Genomic DNA, 20,579 nt, shown 5'->3' on the forward strand with positions numbered 1-20,579 from the left:
CTCCGGAAGACCAGACACAAGGTGTCTCCAGTTGGTCACCCAAAAAATAGAGGCACCCCAAATCAATAGTTACTTTCAAAAAATGTGGCCCAATTGACTTGCTCACATGACACAAAAGTTAGTGGATGAGTTGAGAATAGAACCAGGGTATCCTTACTTTAAGCCCACTTTTGCAACCAGAAAGATGGAGTAATGGGCTCCACAAAACTCTGAGTCAAACCATCTGTCAGTTGGAAGACGGTGTTTTAGGAGTCAGACACTCTCCCCCGAACAGCATTGGCTCCAGGCACCAGCGCTCCAAGTGCATGCCTGGGGCAGCAAGCCGCGAGGGGCACCCTGCCGGTCCCTGTGAGGGCGGCAGTCAGGTAGCCTTTGGTGGCTTGCCTGCGGGAGGTCTGCCGGTCCTGCAGATTCGGTAGCAGGTAAGCCGAAGCCGCGGGACCAGCGGACCTCCCGCAGGCAAGCCGCTGAATCCGCGGGACCGGGGACCTCCCGCAGGCATGCCACCGAAGGCAGCCTGCCTGCTGTGCTTGGGGTGGCAAAAAAGCTAGAGCTGTCCCTGCCCCAGAACAGGAAGTAGAACAATACTGAGGCATCAGGCCAGGATTATAGACTTTGGAGGCTATTTCTGAATCCACAGTTCTGCATGGCAATAAAACCCACTCTTCTGATGACCAGTGAAGCAGCTCCACAATTTAAACAGAATTATGTCATATAGTAAGTTGTAGTTATTAAATGACATGTGAAATAAATTGACATGCTTGTCTGAGAAACATTGGCTATTTAAAGTGTTAAACTATGGGACTTAGGGCAGCCCAGCTGGGTTATCGCTCCTCCTTTGCTCCTATAACAGCAAGCTCTGGAAGCTACAGACTCTGGAGGAAGAGAACGTCTCATTCGATCCCCTGAGGCTGACACATGGAGTGGAACTGACAGGTTCCAGAGCAAGCTGTGTCTAGCCCTCTTTAGCTGGAGGGAAGATTGCAGAGACATGAAGCCTCTGAGTGATCGCAAGAGGGACCACCATGTAAAAAAATAATTCTGTGGAACTAATCTGTGAATTTCTCTTTAAAGAAGGTTATTTGTAACTTATAAGCAACATGAGTAATAGAGTTATGAAGGGATCCCTGTGTTCCTTATAAATATGATAAGCTTTATGCTATCAAAAGTCTAACAAGCAAGTGAAAGACAGCTCAGCTCAGCTCACTTAATCACAAATCTTGCCAGAGTTATTAATGGATCAAATGCTGGGAGGCTTTGAGCACTTGCAAAGCTTATTGAAATCAGGACCCCAGAGGCAGGGTCAAGGTCAGAAGATAGGTCAGCACAGAACCAAGGCAACGGTCAGGATATGCAGCAGGAACCTGTGATGCCAAGATGCAAACAGATGGGTGAGTGTTGGGGGAAAAGAATTTGGACCAGAAAAATATCCATCATCAGGTTTAGAGAAAGAGAGAGAGACACATGCACATACCCCAAAACAAATGGAAATAGAGCTGTATGTGTGACTCAATCACAGAAGCTGAATTTGTTAATTCAGCTGGAGGAAAAGAATCCATCAGAATCTGTAATAAATATTGTCCAAACAAAATAAAATGCTTATGCGTATATCAGAGGAAATAAAAGGAAGCATTGTTCAGATTTCATGAACGGCTGGAAGGCAGAAGTGTCTTGTATGAGCAGATCTACAAGTCCAAAACCACCTAATTTTGTCATGTAATTAGATAGCCAGGGAATAAACATACGAACAAACCATTTGCGTATATCATATATAGTCCCCTGAGTGTCAGACTATTTTTCTGCAACAAACACATTGATCCATTTAATATTATAGGCACAATGTATTCTACGTTTTCAGTACCATATTTCCATAAGTTTTGGGATGTATATTACTGTTCTGAACATTTGGATCCAGTAAGACCGTAAACCATTTGTACATTTATAGCATGCACATAAAAATATCTGAGTAGTCTGAGTGCTTCAACACTATTGCATTATGTTACCTTGCATAACTGTTTTATTACTCACTAATGTTTATGGGTTATTCAGAGGCAGATAGTTTGCATCATCAAGCCTAACACAGTTGCCTAGTTAATAGCATTATAGAAACAATTATGAGGACTCTAGAGGTTCAGTGTTGACTGCAGGACTTCCTCCTCATTAGCCGTTCCTCACACACAGCTGTAAAGGAATAGGTTATAGTCCCATGAGTCAAATGTGACCAATGTCTGCCCAGCAATATGTTTTTCACTCCTGCAGGATAACTTATTGTACCTTATCTTATTCAACAGGGGAAATCCATAGTAAAGAAATATGCTGTCATGTATTTTTGGATGGTGGTGAAGATAACCAAGGGAGGTAATGCCATGTTATAACTGCTTCTCTAGGCAAAGGATCAAAACCCACCATCTCTTTGAGTCCCTAAACCCTGGTTTACACTATGAGGTTAGGTCGAAGTTAGCTGCGTTAGGTCGATTTTATAAGCAATGCAGCTACACAACCAACCCTGTTCCGTCAACCTAAGGGGCTCTTAAAATCGACTGCTGTACTCCTCCCTGGTGAGGGAAGTAGCACTAAAATCAACCTTCTTGGGTTGAATTTGGGGTAGTGTAGACACAGCATTGTGCAATTCGACGGTATTTGCCTCCAGGAGCTATCCCAGAGTGCTCCAAAGTGACCGCTCTGGACAGAGCTTTCAACTCTGATGCACTGACCAAATACACAGGAAAAGCCCCGGGAACTTTTCAATTTAATTTCCTGTTTGGTCAGCATGGCATCCTCAGCAGCACAGGTGACCATGCAATCTCAGAATCGCAAACAAGCTCCAGCATGGAGTGAATGGGAGACACTGGCTCTGATTGCTGTATGGGGAGAAGAATCTGTGCAGGCAGAACTCTGATCAAAAAGAAGAAATGCTAATATATATGCCAAAATCGCACAGGGCATGGTGGAGAGAGACTACACCAGGGACACACAACAGTGCCACATGTAAGTTAAGAAGCTCAGGCAAGCCTACCACAAGACAAAGGAGGCAAATGGTTGCTCCAGGTCAGAGCCCCATACATGCCGCTTCTATGATCAGCTGCATGCCATTCCAGGGAGGGACCCTACCAGTACCCCACCACTGTCTATGGACACCTGCAAGGGGGGAGTCTTACGCAACACAGAGGAGGATTTTGTGGAAGTGGAGGAGGAGAATGCACAGCAGGCAAGTGGAGAATCCATTCTCCCCAGCATCCAGGACCTTTTCCTCACCCTGGAGCCAGTAGCCTCCCAAGGCAGGTTCCCGGACCCTGAAGATGGAGAAGGCACCTCTGCTGAGTGGACATTTGTAACTACACGACAGGGGTTAAAAGCAATTATGTTTAACATTTGATTTGCCCTGAAGAATTGGGATGCATTCATGGCCAGTACAGCTACTGGAAAAGTCTGTTAACATGTCTGGGAATGGAGCAGAAATCCTCCAGGAACAGCTCCATGAAGCTCTGAGGTATTCTGAAAGAAGGTTTCTGGGAAGGGCTGCCTTATTTTGTCCTCCACAATAGGAAACTTTACCATGCCACGCCAGTAGCAAGTAGTCTGGAATCATTGCAGCACAAAGCGTGGCAGTGAATGGTCCTGGGTTTTGGTCTCATTCATGCAACATTCGGTCTTCTTTATCTTTCTGTGTCAGCTTCAGGAGGGTGATATCGTTCATGGTCACACTGGTTGAAATAAGGGAATTTTTGTAAGGGAACAGTAAAAGGACCCTGTTCATGCTGGGCTGTTTGCACTTGGCTGAAAGGGATCATCCCGGAGAATAGTCATGCAGTGCTGAGAGAGGTGCTGCACATCCAACCCAAAACCACAGCCCCCTCCTTTTAAACGCTTGCTATGGGAAAGGAGGGTGCCGCAGTTTGAAACCATTCCCACATTATGGAGGCGGAAGAAGCCAACCCTGCGTACCCTTTCACTTACCATGGCTACCTGGAAACCGAATTCTGTTGCCCAGCCGTGCGTGATATGTCACCATACTGGCAGGCGCTCAATATAAAAGGCAAAATGCATCCTTGTACCTAAAGCACGTGTCTTGTCTGCTGTGAATTGCTTGATTCACTGTGAAATAGTCTCCCTTTTGTTTTCAGAAATGTATCATCTTAAATTTTACTCTCCCTTTTTATCCCCCCTGCAGGTGCAAATGTTTCTACGCTCCCCTTATCATCTCCACCCCTAAGGTTATTGCAGATTAGGAGGTGAAAAAAATGTACTCGCGATTACATGTTTTCCTAGTTCATGCAGTCCTCCCGCACTGATAGGACACAGCTGAATGCATGGAGGCATTTGGTGGCAGAGGCCAGGAAAGCATTCAGTGAGCATGATCAGAACACACAAGAGGAGATGCTGAGGCTAAACGGGGAGCAAACAAACATGATCAGGCATCTGGTGGAGCAGCCAGAAAGGCTACAAAAGCACAGACCACCGCGGCATCCATTGTATAACCACCTGCCCTCCTCCCCATGTTCCATATCCTCCTCATCCAGACCCAAGAACACGGGGTGGGGAAGGCTCCAGGCACCCAGCCACTCCACTCCAGAGGATGGCCCAAGCAACAGAAGGCTGTCATTCAGTGTGGCTACAATAAGCAATGTGGCCTTGTCCTTCCCTTCTCCCGCACCCCATCCAGGCTACCTTGTCAGTGATCTCACTTTTTTTTTTAATAAATAAAGAATGTATGGATTCAAAACAATAGGGACTTTATTTCCTTTGTCAGCTGTGGTCAAAGGGAGTAGCAGGACTGGCTTACAAGGGAAGAAATTTAACAAAGGGGGCAGTTTTGCATCAAGGAGAAACACACACAACTGTCACACAGTAGCCTAGCCAGACATGAAACTGGTTTTCAAAGCCTTTTCAAAGCAGCGTGCCTAGCTGTGCTCTTCTAATCACCCTGGTATCTGGCTGTTCAAAATTGGCCACCAGGCAATTTGCCTCAACCCCCCACTGTGCCATAAATGTCTCCCCCTTACTCTCACAGATATTATGGAGCACACAGCAAGCAGCAATAACAATGGGAGTATTGGTTGTGCTGAGGTCTAACCTAGTCAGCAAACAGTGCCAGGAGCTTTTAAATGTCCAAAGGCACATTTTAGCACCATTCTGCACTTGCTCTGCCTATAGTTGAACTGCTCCTTACTACTGTCCAGGCTGCCTGTGTATGGCTTTATGAGCCAAAGGAGCAAGGGATAGGCTAGGTCCCCAAGGATAACTACTGGCATTTCAACATCCCCAACAGTAATTTTCTGGTCTGGGAAGTAAGTCCCTTCTTGCAGCTGTTTGAACAGCCCGGAGTTCCTAAAGATGCGAGCGTCATGCACCTTTCCAGGCCATCCCACGCCGTCGGTGAAATGTCCCTTGTGATCCATCAGCGCTTGCAGCACCATTGAGAAGTACCCCTTGCGATTTATGTACTGGTTGACAAGGTGGTCCGGTGCCAAGATAGGGATAAGTGTTCCATCTATCTCCCCACCACAGTGAGGGAACCCCATTGCAGCAAAGTCATCCAGTATGACCTGCACATTTCCCAGAGTCACTACCCTTGCTAGCAGGTTACTGATTGCCTTGGCTACTTTGATCACAGCAGCACCCCCTGGTAGATTTGCCCACTCCAAACTGATTCCTGATTGACCGGTAGCAGTCAGGCTTTGCAAGCTTCCACAGGGCTATTGCTACTCACTTCTCAATAGTCAGGGCAGGTCTCATCTTGTATTCCTGCGCTTCAGGGCAGGGGAAAGCAACTCACACAGTTCCATGAAAGTGGCCTTACGCATGTGAAAGTTTCGCAGCCACTGGGAATCATCCCATACCTACAACACTATGCAATCCCACCAGTCTGTGCTTGTTTGCCGGGCCCAGAATAGGCATTCCACTGTATCAACCTGCCCCACTGCAGCCATGATGTCCCAATTGCCACATCCCGTGCTTTCAGGAATGTCTGTGTCCACGTCCTCTTCACAATTGCCCTCGTGCTGGTGTCTCCTAGCCAGGTTCTGCACATACTGCAGATAATGTGCGAGGTGTTTACAATGCTCACAGCAGTGAGCTGAGCAGGCTCCATGTTTGCCCTGCTATGGCGTCTGCATGGGTAACTCACGAATAAAGGTGTCAGACAATTTGCTGTTGCTTTCAAGGAGAGGAGGGAAGGAGGGGAGACTGATGTGTACCCAAAAGCACCCGCGACAATGTTTTTGCCCCATTAGGCACTGGGAGCTTAATCTAGAATTCCAAGGGGCAGCAAGGACTGTGGGATAGCTACCCACGGTGCACCACTCTGAGAGTCGATGCTATCTACAGTATTGAGGATGCACTCTGTTGACCTAATACGCTTAGTGGGGACATGCACAATTGACTGTATAAAATTGCTTTCTAAAGAGTGACTTCTATAAAATCGACCCAATTTCATAGTATAGACATACCCTAAGAGTCTATCAGCGGTCAGTGGGCCTGTATCTATAACTTGGTTAACTGAGAATAGTTTTGACAGATATAACGCAAGTGATGTTTCAGGTCAGTTTCAATATATCTGAGGAAACAGACATCAGCTCTCACTTGGAGGTCTGCATATTGAACAAGGAACTTGTTGACCAATAGGAGGCCGTACATAACCTACAGAGCGGTTAATGGGTTTTAGCCACTTAATTGGCTCTTTAAGAAAGTGTATCAAGGTGGAGCTTCTCAAACAATACAAAGAACCATAACAGCAGCAAATCAAGTAGTTTGACTTAGCGAACCTCATGGTTTCAAGTGACTAAAATATCCAGTGGGTATATTACATATATAACCATCTGGACTTTTTTGGTCTTTGATATCCCTTAATACAAGATGTGAAAATTCCTGAACATTTGGAACGTAGAACATCTCTTCCTCCTTTATTTCCTTGAATATACACAAATGTTTTATTTTGCGTAGAAGGTAGTTATTAAGTTCCCCACCACCCCACACCAATCAACAATTGCAGAGGAATGAATATTATTTACCTTTTATACAGGGCCTGGCCCCACCTAACTTTCAGTGAAATCAGTGGGAACTGGATTGGGATATATTTCAGTTGGAGTGCCTGGTGCTTTCCAGACATAAAGACAATAAAGTCCTTGACTCAAACTTAGTCTACATTAGACAGACAAATCAGTGAATAACAGCAGCAGATCATGCTAGGTACCAAGGTGGAGAGGGCCAACTGCAGAGGACAGAAAAGCTATGAAAAATACTCCATAAAACTTGTTTCATGTTTCTAGTGTTTTGCCCCTCCACGCCATGTTCTTTTTTATTCGGTATAATCTGGCGCACATAGTGCCACAATGGAGATTAGGAGTGGAAAGCTAGTCAAAAGAAACGAGCCTTGAGCAGAGATTTGAGAGGAGACTGATTAAAGTCTGCTGGCTCCATAAGGGTCAGTGAATGGCAGCAAAGAGTGGAGGAACAACAAAGGCACAGTGTCTAATGGGCTTCAGAAAGACATGAAACACAATTTTGCTCTGTTCCTCTAAAACCTGGCCTACTTTCAGGTTTGGTACTGATGTAACTAACCAACAGATTAGGCATGTGATTCTTTTACCCATATAGTTAAATTGGAATAACTCCCTCATGCGAATTCAGGACAGGTCTACATTTAAAACGCTGCACCGATGCAGCTACGCCGCTGTAAAGTGGTGGTTCAGCGACACTACTACACCCAGCCGAAAGGTTCTCCGGTTGGCGTAGTCAATCCACCTCCCTGAGGTGGTAGCTATGTAGCTGGGAGAAGCTCTCCAGTCAACGTAGCACTGTCTACATGAGGATTAGGTATTGCTCCGGGTGTGGATTTTTCAGCGGACCGTTATACCAATGGAAGTTTATAGTGTAAACCTGGCCCCAGTTCCAGTGGCCGCTAGCAGTGCACCTTGTACCAGTACAGCTTATTCCCCGCCCCGGGCACGTGCAGCCTTGGGATCCCCTTTGGACCACCCTGGGATCGTCTCCTCTCCGCTTTCCCTCACTGGAAGCGGGGTGCCACCGAGCTGCTGCGCTCCCAGCAGGAGGCAGGCGCGTGTGCGACCCCCTCCCCCCAATCCAGCAGCAAAGCGCGGGTGGGGCCGAGCCCGCTCCCGGAGCCCTTCAGCACCGGGCTGGCGGACCCGCTAGGCGGCAAGCGGCGGGAGGCCCAGCTAGCAGCCACCCCGGGGAACAGAAGCCCCGCAGGGAGCGACCATCCCGGCCTCGGCAGCTTCTCGCGGCGGGGGAAACCAGCGGGCTCGTGCTGCGCGCGGCCCTGGCGCGCAGGGTCCCCGGGAGCAGCCCGGCGAGCGGGGCCGGGGCTCTGGGCGATGGCTCGGGGCGGCCCCCAGCAGGCTCAGCCGGGGCGCGGACGGGCAGGACCGCGACAGATGCCCGGCAGCCGAGGCGCGGGGAAGCCTCTCCCTCCCCGCCGCCCCCAGCGGCTCCCCTGTCCCGCCCCCTCAGGGGGGAGCCGGCTGCCGCGTCTGATTGGGCGGCTCCCCGCGCAGGCGCCGGGAGAGGGAAGCCAGGCCGGGGGCTTCGCCCGGGAAACGGGAGTGTTTACAGCCGCCTGCCGGGAGCGGCCCCGCAACGGCCAGGGCCCCGCCGCCGCCGCCGCCGCCATGCCCGTGCGCTTCAAGGTGAGCGCGGTCGCAGCCTGGCTCCCCTGGGCCGCTGCAGTAGCGGGGCGAGCCCTGGGCGCAACCTCCGGATTTGACCCGCCTTAGTCTCAGTCCGGCCTGGTCCCTCCGCCCCGACTTGCGGGCTGAGCCGCGCTGGGCACCGGCGCTGTGCGAACCAAGCGGGCACAGGGCGGGTGATGAGCTGCGTGGAGTGGGGTCAGCCTCGGTACTGGTCCTGTGCGGCCCTGGGCTGGCACGGGATGGGGGGATGGTGCAGGACCCGTGCGGGCACTGGGCTGGCACGGGATGGGGGGATGGTGCAGGACTCGTGCGGGCACTGGGCTGGCACGGGATGGGGGGATGGTGCAGGACCCGTGCGGGCGCTGGGCTGGCAGGGGATGGGGGGATGGTGCAGGACCCGTGCGGGTACTGGGCTGGCACGAGATGGGGGGATGGTGCAGGACCCGTGCGGGCACTGGGCAGGCACGAGATGGGGGGATGGTGCAGGACCCGTGCGGGCACTGGGCAGGCACGAGATGGGAGGATGGTGCAGGACCCGTGCGGGTACTGGGCTGGCACGGAATGGGGGGATCGTGCAGGACTCGTGCGGGCACTGGGCTGGCACGGGATGGGGGGATGGTGCAGGACTCGTGCGGGTACTGGGCTGGCACGGGATGGGGGGATGGTGCAGGACCCGTGCGGGCACTGGGCAGGCACGGGATGGGTAATGGTGCAGGACTCGTGCGGGCACTGGGCTGGCACGGGATGGGGGGATGGTGCAGGACTCGTGAGGGCACTGGGCAGGCACGGGATGGTGCAGGACCCGTGCGGGCACTGGGCTGGCACGGGACGGGGGGATGGTGCAGGACCCGTGCGGGCACTGGGCTGGCACGGGACGGGGGGATGGTGCAGGACCCGTGCGGGCACTGGGCTGGCACGGGACGGGGGGATGGTGCAGGACTCGTGCGGGCACTGGGCTGGCACGGGACGGGGGGATGGTGCAGGACTCGTGCGGGTACTGGGCTGGCACGGGATGGGGGGATGGTGCAGGACTCGTGCGGGCACTGGGCTGGCACGGGATGGGGGGATGGTGCAGGACTCGTGCGGGCACTGGGCTGGCACGGGATGGGAGGATGGTGCAGGACTCGTGCGGGTACTGGGCAGGCATGGGATGGGGGGGATGGGGCAGGACTCGTGCGGGTACTGGGCAGGCATGGGATGGGGGGATGGTGCAGGACTCGTGCGGGCACTGGGCTGGCATGGGATGAGGGGATGGTGCAGGACCCGGGCGGGCACTGGGCTGGCATGGGATGGGGGGATGGTGCAGGACCCGTGCGGGCACTGGGCTGGCATGGGATGGGGGGATGGTGCAGGGCCCGTGCGGGCACTGGGCTGGCATGGGATGGGGGGATGGTGCAGGACCCGTGCGGGCACTGGGCTGGCATGGGATGGGGGAATGGTGCAGGACTCGTGCTGGCACTGGGCTGGCATGGGATGAGGGGATGGTGCAGGACCTGTGCGGGCACTGGGCTGGCATGGGATGGGGGAATGGTGCAGGACTCGTGCTGGCACTGGGCTGGCATGGGATGGGGGAATGGTGCAGGACTCGTGCGGGCACTGGGCTGGCACGGGATGAGGGGATGGTGCAGGACCTGTGCGGGCACTGGGCAGTAATGGGATGGGGGGATGGTGCAGGACTCGTTCGGGCACTGGGCAGGCATGGGATGAGGGGTGGGGGATGGTGCAGAACCTGTGTGGGCACTGGGCTGGTACAGGAAAGAGGGATGGTGCAGGACCTGTGTGGGTACTGCACTAGCATAGTCTTGTTTGTGTGGGCACTGGGGTACTGACCTAGAGTACAGGATGGAGGTTGCATGCTGGTACAAGAACTGTGTGGCGCCAGGCTAGCACAAGATGTAGGTGGCTTATGGACACTCATCCAGTAGCGGGTCTCTTAACTGAGATGAACTAAGGGAACATAGCACTCTGTTCTTATTTATGTAGTACAAGAGATGTACGAGGTGTTCGGCAGAATATGTAGAAAAATAAGGTTCTTGCTCCAAAGAAGATTGATTCAGACAAGTACGATCCAAGGAACAAGTTTGAGATGAACTGGAACCATAGTATTTATTTGTAAAAACATGGTTAAAACTTAAAATAGTATGCATATTCTAGGTGGTATCCTTGACATGTGAAATGGTTCTATATTTGCACTGTTTCTGACATTACTGTCAGAAAACAGAACAAAAACTTCTTGCTTACTTTAATCAATATTGTTTTAGAAGCAGAGTTACCTATCTGCTTATCTCACTGATTATGCTTTACAATGTGCCTATGGATATTTAAGTGCTGGGAGAGCTGTTGGGAGCTAGGTGGAAAAATGGCACCGCTCACAATATATGTCCATTTGCTGTAGGGATTGAGTGAATATAAGAGGAACTTCAAATGGAAAAAGTCAGATCTGTCAGAGTTTTGTAACCCTTCACAAGAGCAAAAATCCTCAAGGGCTGGACTTCGATCTGATCAACTAGGTAAGCTATTAGAAATAACTGCTATAACTCATACATCATCTTTGCACAGAGTCCAGGTTTTGCAGAGGTTGAACTTCTAGTTTACATTATTTATCTAAAGCCAGAAATGTACGTAATTTAATGGTGTATGTCAAGCCCTAAACATAGGCACAGAGTTAGCACAAGATGGGTTGTATTGCAGGGGTACAGGGTGGATGTAGTAGTTATGATGAAATAGTTAGGCAGTATTGCTGTATGGGGAGAAGAATCTGTGCAGGCAGAACTCTGATCAAAAAGAAGAAATGCTAATATATATACCAAAATGGCCATCAGAGTTTTCTCTGTGTGTGTGTGTGTGTCCCAGGACACACAATAAGAAGTCGGAACTATGTAATCTCTGCTGATTTTCTCACAAACCAACGTGGTCTTCAAGTGGCCAGAGACAACAACTCTCTCAAAGGATTTCCAAGAAAGCTATGAGCATTCCCTTTGATTTGAATCCAGTATTGCTAACACCAAACATTCAAAAATCATATCTTAGCCCCGCAGTCACAGATTTGGCTAAAATCTCAATTAAAAAAATTGGGTAATTTTTATTGCCTTCTGATCTGAGCCTTTGTAAACTTGTCACATTTTCAAGCTTTTTTCCATAACCATGAGGGTTAGAAACTTTAAACTAAGATTCTCATCTAATCACATGCCTCTGGGAGCTAGAGATTTAAGCTAAGCATCAAATATCACAAGACTCAAAATCATGTGGGTTGGCAAAAAAGCCATCTGTTTTCATAGCTTTTGTTGTGCTTAGGTTATGTCTCCCAGGCCTTTGCTTCCATTTTATATGTCCACCTCTTTTTCTGGTCACATTTAATCACACACATCCTTGGAACACTACTCACAGACACAGATTGGTGTCTCCACAGACTGCTAGTGTTTGGCTCACTTTTGGCTCTTTCTCTTGAAATGCATACTTAATAGTTTCTCTTAACAGATTGTGGCAATTTAAGAATTACTCATAACAATTACCCAAACATACAGATAGGTCTGCTTCAGTGCTGAAAATTTCATTCTGCCATATTCCCAGTGTTCTTTCAAAGGTTACATTACTACTAATGGCATTTATTTGCTTTGTAGCCCAAACATTCTATGCATCTGACATTTTATATGTTACCTTCTGCCTGAAAGACAGTTTATTCTCTTTCCAGCTGCATCCTAGTTCCCCATAGATTAGTTTATGTACTCTGCAACTATTCATCTCAGCAAAATAGAGTCCTTTGTTAGTTGTTTAATACTCTCCAGCAGTAGACTTTATTTAACTACTATATGTTCAACCACCTATTTTCCTCTTAAAATGACATAGTAATTTTGTTCTTATTATCTTACATAAGACAGCTATTTTTTTATTGTTTAAAACCATCTCAGATAATCAGTGTCTCTTTTTTGTGTAAATACGAAAAGATGTTTCCGAAGCTTCAAAAATATTGTGTAATGTATTAAAGGTGTTAAGATATTTTAAAAGCTACTCTAGAAGATTTTGTTTTTTAAAAGAAGGAATCTGTGCAGGTGTCTGTGCAGAATGTTATTACACATATGGTAACAGGTCACTTTTCTCCAGTGACTGTAAGGTGAAAACTTATTCAGCAGTGCACCTATGCAACATGCATAAGTAGTTCAGGAAGTTCCATACCACGATTGGCCAGTGCAAGTTGATGATTTGATAATTTTAGTCCAATTAATCTTCTTAGTGGCTGCGGGTTAAATTTCTGCCCTCAGCTATGCACACTGTCTTCCATTGACTACATTGAAAGTTGCAAAAGAGGTAGAATTTGGCTTATACGGCTTGATCGTGTGACAGGCTAAGCACCCACTCAGCTGGGAATTAAAGGCACTCGGCATGTATGTAAGAATTCAACATTTCACAGACCCGTAGTTTGTAAATTGTCTTTGCTCAAAGATATACAAAATTTATTAAAAATCAGTCTAGCATTATATATTCATATTCTCATCTCAGTATGTTAACATTCTGATCTTGTGTTCCAGTGTCTTTAAATTCTAATAGACGTATTTTATTATGCTCAAGCTTAATGCATGTTTTGTAGGAATCACAAGAGAGCCAAACTTCATTTCCAAGAGAAGGGTGCCTTACTTCAACCCACAGATTTCAGAGTCCTTTGAATGGAGAGGGGACAGCGATTTGGAGGGATATTTGGATGACGCTCCAGAAATTGAAGGCGCTGGGCCTGCAGAGTCACACACAAATAACCACAGCAATGATAGAAATCTGGAAAACATTGAAACACCTGAAGCACCCAGGCTTCCTAAAAAAATTCGGCCCCACTCTGCAGATTCTAGAATTGAATCAGCCATCACCCTTGCAGAAAACAGTAGGAAGAAGTTGTCACCCCCAACTCCAGTGAATCAAAAAGCAGTATTTGTACCTCCCAAAAAGCACTTAGAAAAAATGGATAATGGGGTAGGATCATTTGAAAACCTTTTTCCCTTTCTTATAGTATATGGTTGAAGTTAATAATATGACTATTACAGTAAATTAAATACAGTTAAACAAGCTTTCATGCTTAAAACTGTTTCTTATTTTTGTTATAACTTTGTCTCTATGCAACTCTCTGTATTTTGACGTTAATCTATGTTAAGACTCCATTATGTTGGAAGAACTGTTTGTTAGGACCAGATTCTGATTCCACTTAAGTCCAAGTTTTGCCATTTATTTGAAGTGAATAGAATTTAGTCCATAATTTGTAGTCTTCAAAGATGTTGTCGAGAATGAGATAGCATATCTTTCATTGAGTTAATTGGCCTGATCTAAAGATTATAACAGTTTAGTTAAAAGGAAATTCCAGCAACAGAAAGTAGAGGAGAACAATAAATGGAGATTTTTCTGATTTATTGACAGTTTCAAAGAGTCCTGCAAAAGAAATCAGGCATGAATATTTCACCTTCAGATAGTTTCCCCAGAAATTCGGAATATCAAAGGCAGTTTTTATGGAAATCCCCCCCAAAAAACTCTCCAATTCTTGCTGCTGACCAGGTAATTTTAAAGAATCTGAAATATATAATTTAGTTTATCAGTCAAGAAAGTCATTTAATTACCATAATTTCCTTATATTTTGTTGTGGTAGACTGGTATGTATGTGGTACAGTGCTACTTTTGTTTTCTAATATATAAAAGCACATTAATTCACATATGATCCATTATAAAAGGATCTGATTCTGCATTCCCCTGTGCAAGCAAAACTCCCATTGCAATTTCATGTACTTTAGTGGGAATTTTGCTTGTGTAGGGTGGGTCTGCAGGATCAGTTCAATAATAGGTAGGTGTTGTAATATCACATTGTTTAAATGATGAAAGACTTCACAGAAAGCTCCTTTTCATTGAGATTCTATTACTAATCTGTATGATGCTCTCCTAATTGGTGCTCATTAAAACTGCTTTTCCATATCAAAGAACAGGAAGTCTGAAGCAGTAAGTTTTTTGGGGTTTTTTTTTTGCACAGTTTACTCCAAAAACATACAGCATAAGGGCTCTTATCCTGCAAATGCTTACAAATGTGCTTAAATTTACTACTGTTTACTACAAATTTGAGATCAATGGGACTGCTCAGAATAGTGAAGTTATACACATGTAAAGTGTTAGCAGTATCAGGTTTTAAGATTGAATTTTTATCATGAGATTCTAGTGTTATTAAGAGACTATTGTGTCTTGACTTTCTGACCTATATCTATAAACAACCTAACGAAAAGTACATCTGAATATTACAGTAGTAGAGATATCTGATCTTTGAACAGGTATATTAAGAATACCCAAATTATCTTGACCTCAAGATAATTGGTCTAATCCAAGCTCATATAGCAAAGCTGAGGAAGATTTCATCTCTGTGGCATATGGCGTGTCCTTTAAGTCCCAATAGTCTGTGGGAAGATCAAATCTGATCAGTTGTAATAGTCAAGCAAATTCTTCCTCTTAGTTTATAACACAGAATTAATTGCAGAAAAGGGAACGGATCAAATTACTGTGCAGTAAGAGCCTTATTTTAAACCATGAAAGAGTCCATCAGTGTTTACTGACAAGGTGTAATGTAGGTTTTATTGTACATTATTTAAAAAATTTGTGATCTTGGAATATAAATCTAAAGGTGAATTGCAAAGATTTGTCAACCACCTTCGTCCCCAACCAAAGAAAATGTGCTTTTTTTTTTAAAGTCACAAATAAGGAAAAGTAGTTGGATCTAGACTTAGAGATTTATCTGAATTATATCCATGCTAAGAAATAAACTTAAAAATAATTACTGAAATTAAGTCATTTCCCCATTTATCCTATAAATGTAATAGGTAACTTTGCCACATGCAGTATTTGTTCACCCTTTGCTTCTCTGTGTGCATATTGGAGGAGTCACTAAGGTAACTGATTTTGAAAATTTGACCTTAAGATTAGCAAATTAACTTTTTTTGTTTTTTAAATTCAAAGGTTATTCACAATACAAGTAAATCCATTCCCCCGTTTAAGTCTTCCTCAATTATCCCTGAAACTGAATATGAGAGAAGTTTCAAAGTTTCTCCTCCAGCAGTGGGACCGAAACTGAGATGTGATTTGGAAAAGAGAGAATTTCCTGAATGTGCACCAGTAAATATCTCCCCTGAAAGAAAGGTATATACATCTTTGAATGGTATTTCAGTAGTATATTTTTAGTGTTTTTTTCTGTTAGGTTCTATAATTATTACATTTGACATTGCAGTCCATTGGGAATGGCTTTGCTCTAAAAAGAGAGTCTAAAAATAACATTGTGGGGCTCCATGGTTGCGTCTCTGTGATTTCTGTGTCAAGTACGTTCAGTTTACAAGTGAAAAGATTTTTCTTTTTGGTAACTGCCAACCCAAATCCTTAGCTTGGCTCTGTGATTCTTTCATTTCTATGTACTGCTGCCATCAATAAGGATTCTGCCAGCCAAGTTATGCTCAAGAAGGAGTAGAATTCAGTTAACTTTCTGTTGAGTGTGTTGGTTGTTTAAGTCTAAGAGGAGTAACAAGCAATAATTTTTTTGTAATCACAAAAGCCCAAAGCTATGCATTTGAGCATGTACAAGGAATAAATCCAGTGTGTGTAAAGGTACCAATTTTACAGTCAATTTTCAGACTATAGTTACATTTAAAAAAAAAAAAAAGGGTGCCGGGATTATAATTTTTATTCAACTCACTTTTTAAATTGATAGATTCCAGTGTCTAGTTCAAACATTAGGATGCGTTTTGTAAAGCCCAGACAGCAGTCAGCTGCCTTTCAGGTCTTATATACACTAAGCTATTTTGCCAAAGATTTCTTACCATTGCTATTGCCAGTTCAGCTGCACTACCACCAGTGCGCTTGAAGTTTAGAGAAGCTGTGGGTTGTTGATGCCAGGTTTGGTACCAATTCATCTTGATTGAGTTGGTTTAGAATACACTATGGTAAAAACACCAGTGGTGACAGGGGCTTTTCCCCAGTAGCAGAGCTGAACCAATTATACTAGTAGTGGAAAATGTTTAGAAAATCAGTGTGGACACAGCCTTCAGGGAACATAATGATAGTCTTTTCATTAAATTCAGATCCACTGGAACAGTGGTATTCTGTCCAGCTGAAGAACCTTGAAGTATCAGAGGAAAGTAACCTCAGGTTCAGAATACATACTTTGCACAGTAGTAGGATAAACAAGATTTTTTAGTATGTTGCTCACTGTTTTACCCCATTTTAAAGCCAGCAATGAGGTATGGATGGGACTCTGTTCAGTCCGTCATATCTGTTTCTTGATAAACCAGCTTGTCTCCTCTCTTTTGCTTCTCTAGCAAGTATGAAGAAAGTCTGAAAAGTGGGGGTTTGGTTTAAGTTTTCTGCTTATTTTTAAACATTGGAAATACAGGTCACTGTACCCTGGAAGGGAACTGGAGAATTAAGTAAAATTATAACATTACAAGAGAAGAGACAGACGAGCAAATGAAGGAGTAACACTGTCTGAAACTTTTTTTTAATACATATTTATCTTGAATGATGAATATATATTGGGGAGAACAGTGTGTTTCTAAGATTCATCACTCCTGCCCCTTCAATTATAGTGTGCTCTCGCAATATACATCTGAGGGCCTTCAGCAAAATCAGACAACCACATATGACAAAGCTGTGTTTTCAGGTAAAAAACAAGCAAGAAAAATGAAAAATTTGAACAGGGGAAAAACCCTCAAACCTTTTTGTAAATCACAAGGCAGCAAAAAAGGGCACAAGCCCAGTTTTCTAAAAAATCCTAAAATTCTTCTCAGGTCACTTTCAGGGGCTTTCTCACAAAATAATAAAAGAAATGCAAAAATTCCCCCCACTTCAATGCAACATCAACAACTTTTTTTTTAAATGTCAGAAATGCAAAGTTAAGATTTATATAGCAGTATTAACTTAGCCACCTTGCATAGGTTTAGTATTATTTTATTCCTCTGGTTTCTTATTAAATGTGTAGTTAAATGTATTCCATAAAGTATATAGGATATATGATGTGGCTGAGTGAACGTTGCAGTAGGAACCTGAATATTGGTATTTCCAGGCTTTGAGATTTTTTCAAAATAAACAAACTTAATGTTGCTTTCTTGTAGAGTTTTTGCATTAAATATATGTATGAGAGCTTGTCTACATGTATGTTAGTGCGCAACATGCTAGTGTGCACTAACTGGCCATGTGGACCCTGCTGGTGTACACTAAAAGTTCCCTAGTGTGCACTGAATAGCTGGCTAGCCAGTAGTACTGCAGAAAAGGATTGGGAATTATAGTGGATTTTAAGATGAATATAAGCCAACAATGTGATGCAGTGGCAAAAAAGGCTATATGATTCTGGGACATATTAACAGATGTGTCATATGTAAAACACAGGACGTAATTGTTCCACTTTACTGAGCATTGGCGAAGTCTCAACTGGAGATTGTATCCAGTTTTGAGCTACACACTTTAAGAAAGGTGTGGACAAATTGGAGATGGTCCAGAGAAGAGCAATAAAAATGAGAAAAGATTTCGAAAACCTGACCTGTGAAGAAAGGTTAAAAAAACTGGACATGTTTAGTCGTGAGAAAGGAGGCTGAGCAGGGACCTGAGAACAGTCATCAAATATATTAAGGGGTGTTATAAAAAGAACTGTGATCAATTGTTCTCCATGTCCACTGAAGGTAGGACATGATGTAATGGGCTTAATTTGCAGCAAGGGATATTTAGGTTTGATATTAGAAAAAACTTCCTAACTATAAGGGTAGTTAAGTTCTGGAATAGGCTTCCAAGAGAAGTTGTGGAATTTGCATCATTGGAGATTTTTAAAAACAGGTTGGACAAACAACTGTCAGGGATGGTTTTAGGGTTACTTGGTCCTGCCTCAGCACTGGGGGCAGGACTTGATGACTTCTTGAGGTTCCTTCCAGCCCTATATTTCTATGATTCTGTCTTTTTAAAATGTTAAAGTAAAAGGCTAGTGTCACATAGAATTTACGTTTGTAGAGTTTGTTTAGTTTGTTAGCTAATGTGGTATTTCTAAAATTGTCTTTGCCTTAGAATGAAAGGAAAGAAACATTCCTAAAGCCAGCGGGAGATTCACCAAAACAAGGGAAATCAGAAACAGAACAGAAACCACCTAAACAAAAAAATAAGCAACACATTACTCAAAAGCCCCTCTCTTTACATACAAGTCTTGGGTATGTATATATAGGAATACCGAACTAAGGTATTCAGCACCCTAATATTGTGAGGGATGGTGGGCATTCGTCATTTTGACCTTGAAATCAAGTGCATTACCTTAGCATATCTGTATAACACCTCATATTCACATACCTCTTTTTTTCAACTTCATGCCAGCATTGTGATTGTGCTTTCTGTGTATAAACCAAAACACTGCAGCATCCTCCACCAGCTTACTCTGGATCACTGCAGTGCTGGAAACAAACGCAAGAGTTCGGTTAGTTCTCCCAGTCCAGTCCCTTATTGCAGCTGCTTATCTTTCAGTGACTGCTTTAAAAATGTAGACTGCTAACTCAATCACCTGTCAAGCTGCTCACTTACTGTTCGCATGCTGGCTCTGAGGTTGTTCTTTGCTCTGCCCAGTCCCCACCACACCTCAGCATAGGAAGGCACACAAGCTTAACATGAAAACTTTCCTGAGCCAGAGTCACCTGAAAAACATGGAGAAAACTGAGTTAGTCAGATGGTGCTATGAGTATTGCATACGCCTTCTGCCTCTCAGCATTTCTTACATTGCCAGGATTGCCTTGGCAGTCCATACACCTTTTTTTTTTTTTTAAAGCAGCAGCTCCTATGCTTTTGAGATCTGAAAAGGAAAAAGAAACCCCCAGAAAATGTACATTAATCAAAAATGTACAATCCACCCCTACCACCTTCATTCTCTGGTAAATCCATGTGCCTCCCCATTGTTCTCCTTTACCCACTTGTCTTTTTTAAGGTTTTACTGGGATGGGGGTAGCTCAGTGTCTTCTGTCCAGGCCTAGACCACTCCTGTCTCTGGACCTTGGAAGATAAGTTTGTTTTGCTACAAACCACGAAAAAACACAAAGGCAGCAGATGCATTTATTCATGGAAAAATAAATGAAAATAAAATGAGATTAGGCTCCTTAATTCTTTGCTCATCAGTGTTTTGGCCTTCAGGCTCAGAGTCACGTTGCCAGTGGCTTTTGAGGGAAGGCTGTTGATCCTCTGTCATGGTATCTGCTTTTGTAAGGTTGTAGCCTCTGCCCTTCATGATCCTGCAGTGGCTATTTGTTCAGGATAGAAACATTCAAAGCAGTTACTAGAGCAAACCGAAATTGTGAAAAGATGCAAACACTCACAGAAAGAATCTACATCTGATATGCATCAGTGCTTTGCAATATATACTCCTGAAACGGAATGACTAGTGTGGATGCACTGCAGTGTTGCCTTTTGAACTGGTTCATTCACACCACCATAAATAGAACATAAAGGACCAAGTTGTGTCAGTTTCAGGGGAGGGAAAACAGGACTCAGTTTGACCAAAAATTAGGACAGATGCCAACTATGAATTTTCCTCCATATTAATATATACTGGGTTAATTTTACTTATTAACTTTTGCCTTTTATAGTCTGTATTCCTGAAGAGGTGTTGGACAAAAGGGTTATTTCAAGTTTGTGCTGAAAATGAAGTTAGTTGTATTTTGGGCCAAGATTAAAAGAGGATGATTGAAGTGCTCAGAGCTAATTTCTGTATGTGCTTATATGTATATATATTTTGCATAAGGGGAAGTGTGTGAAAACTAATTAATTTTAGTAAGTGCTGAGCTCTTTTGAAAATCCCATTACTTTTTTAGGTGCCTAAATATGAATGAGCCTAACTTGAGGCACACATTTTTCAAAGTTTTGGCTTTGGAATTCATTTTTAATTGTCATGCAGCTTTTACCCTGCAA

At 44.7% G+C, this 20,579-nt stretch overlaps 1 protein-coding gene across 5 annotated transcripts in view; it reads left to right on the forward strand.

Moving 5' to 3' along the window:
• The first annotated feature begins 8,525 nt into the window (after positions 1 to 8,525).
• MDM1 (Mdm1 nuclear protein) overlaps positions 8,526 to 20,579 on the forward strand; it is a 30,906-nt gene continuing 18,852 nt past the window's right edge. For 3 of the 5 annotated variants that reach the window (XM_030548781.1, XM_030548784.1, XM_030548783.1), the window contains exons 1-6: positions 8,527 to 8,648; positions 11,047 to 11,161; positions 13,237 to 13,610; positions 14,049 to 14,183; positions 15,621 to 15,800; positions 18,702 to 18,841. In XM_030548781.1, the coding sequence (XP_030404641.1) occupies positions 8,631 to 8,648; positions 11,047 to 11,161; positions 13,237 to 13,610; positions 14,049 to 14,183; positions 15,621 to 15,800; positions 18,702 to 18,841 (962 nt within the window). In that variant the 5' untranslated portion in view covers positions 8,527 to 8,630. Of the gene's footprint in view, positions 8,649 to 11,046; positions 11,162 to 13,236; positions 13,611 to 14,048; positions 14,184 to 15,620; positions 15,801 to 18,701; positions 18,842 to 20,579 lie in introns of all 5 variants that reach the window. The other 2 variants (XM_030548782.1, XM_030548785.1) reach the window with 2 other exon arrangements.

This window comes from Gopherus evgoodei, chromosome 1 (assembly GCF_007399415.2).
Source record: "Gopherus evgoodei ecotype Sinaloan lineage chromosome 1, rGopEvg1_v1.p, whole genome shotgun sequence".
In the NCBI taxonomy this organism is placed as follows: domain Eukaryota; kingdom Metazoa; phylum Chordata; order Testudines; family Testudinidae; genus Gopherus; species Gopherus evgoodei.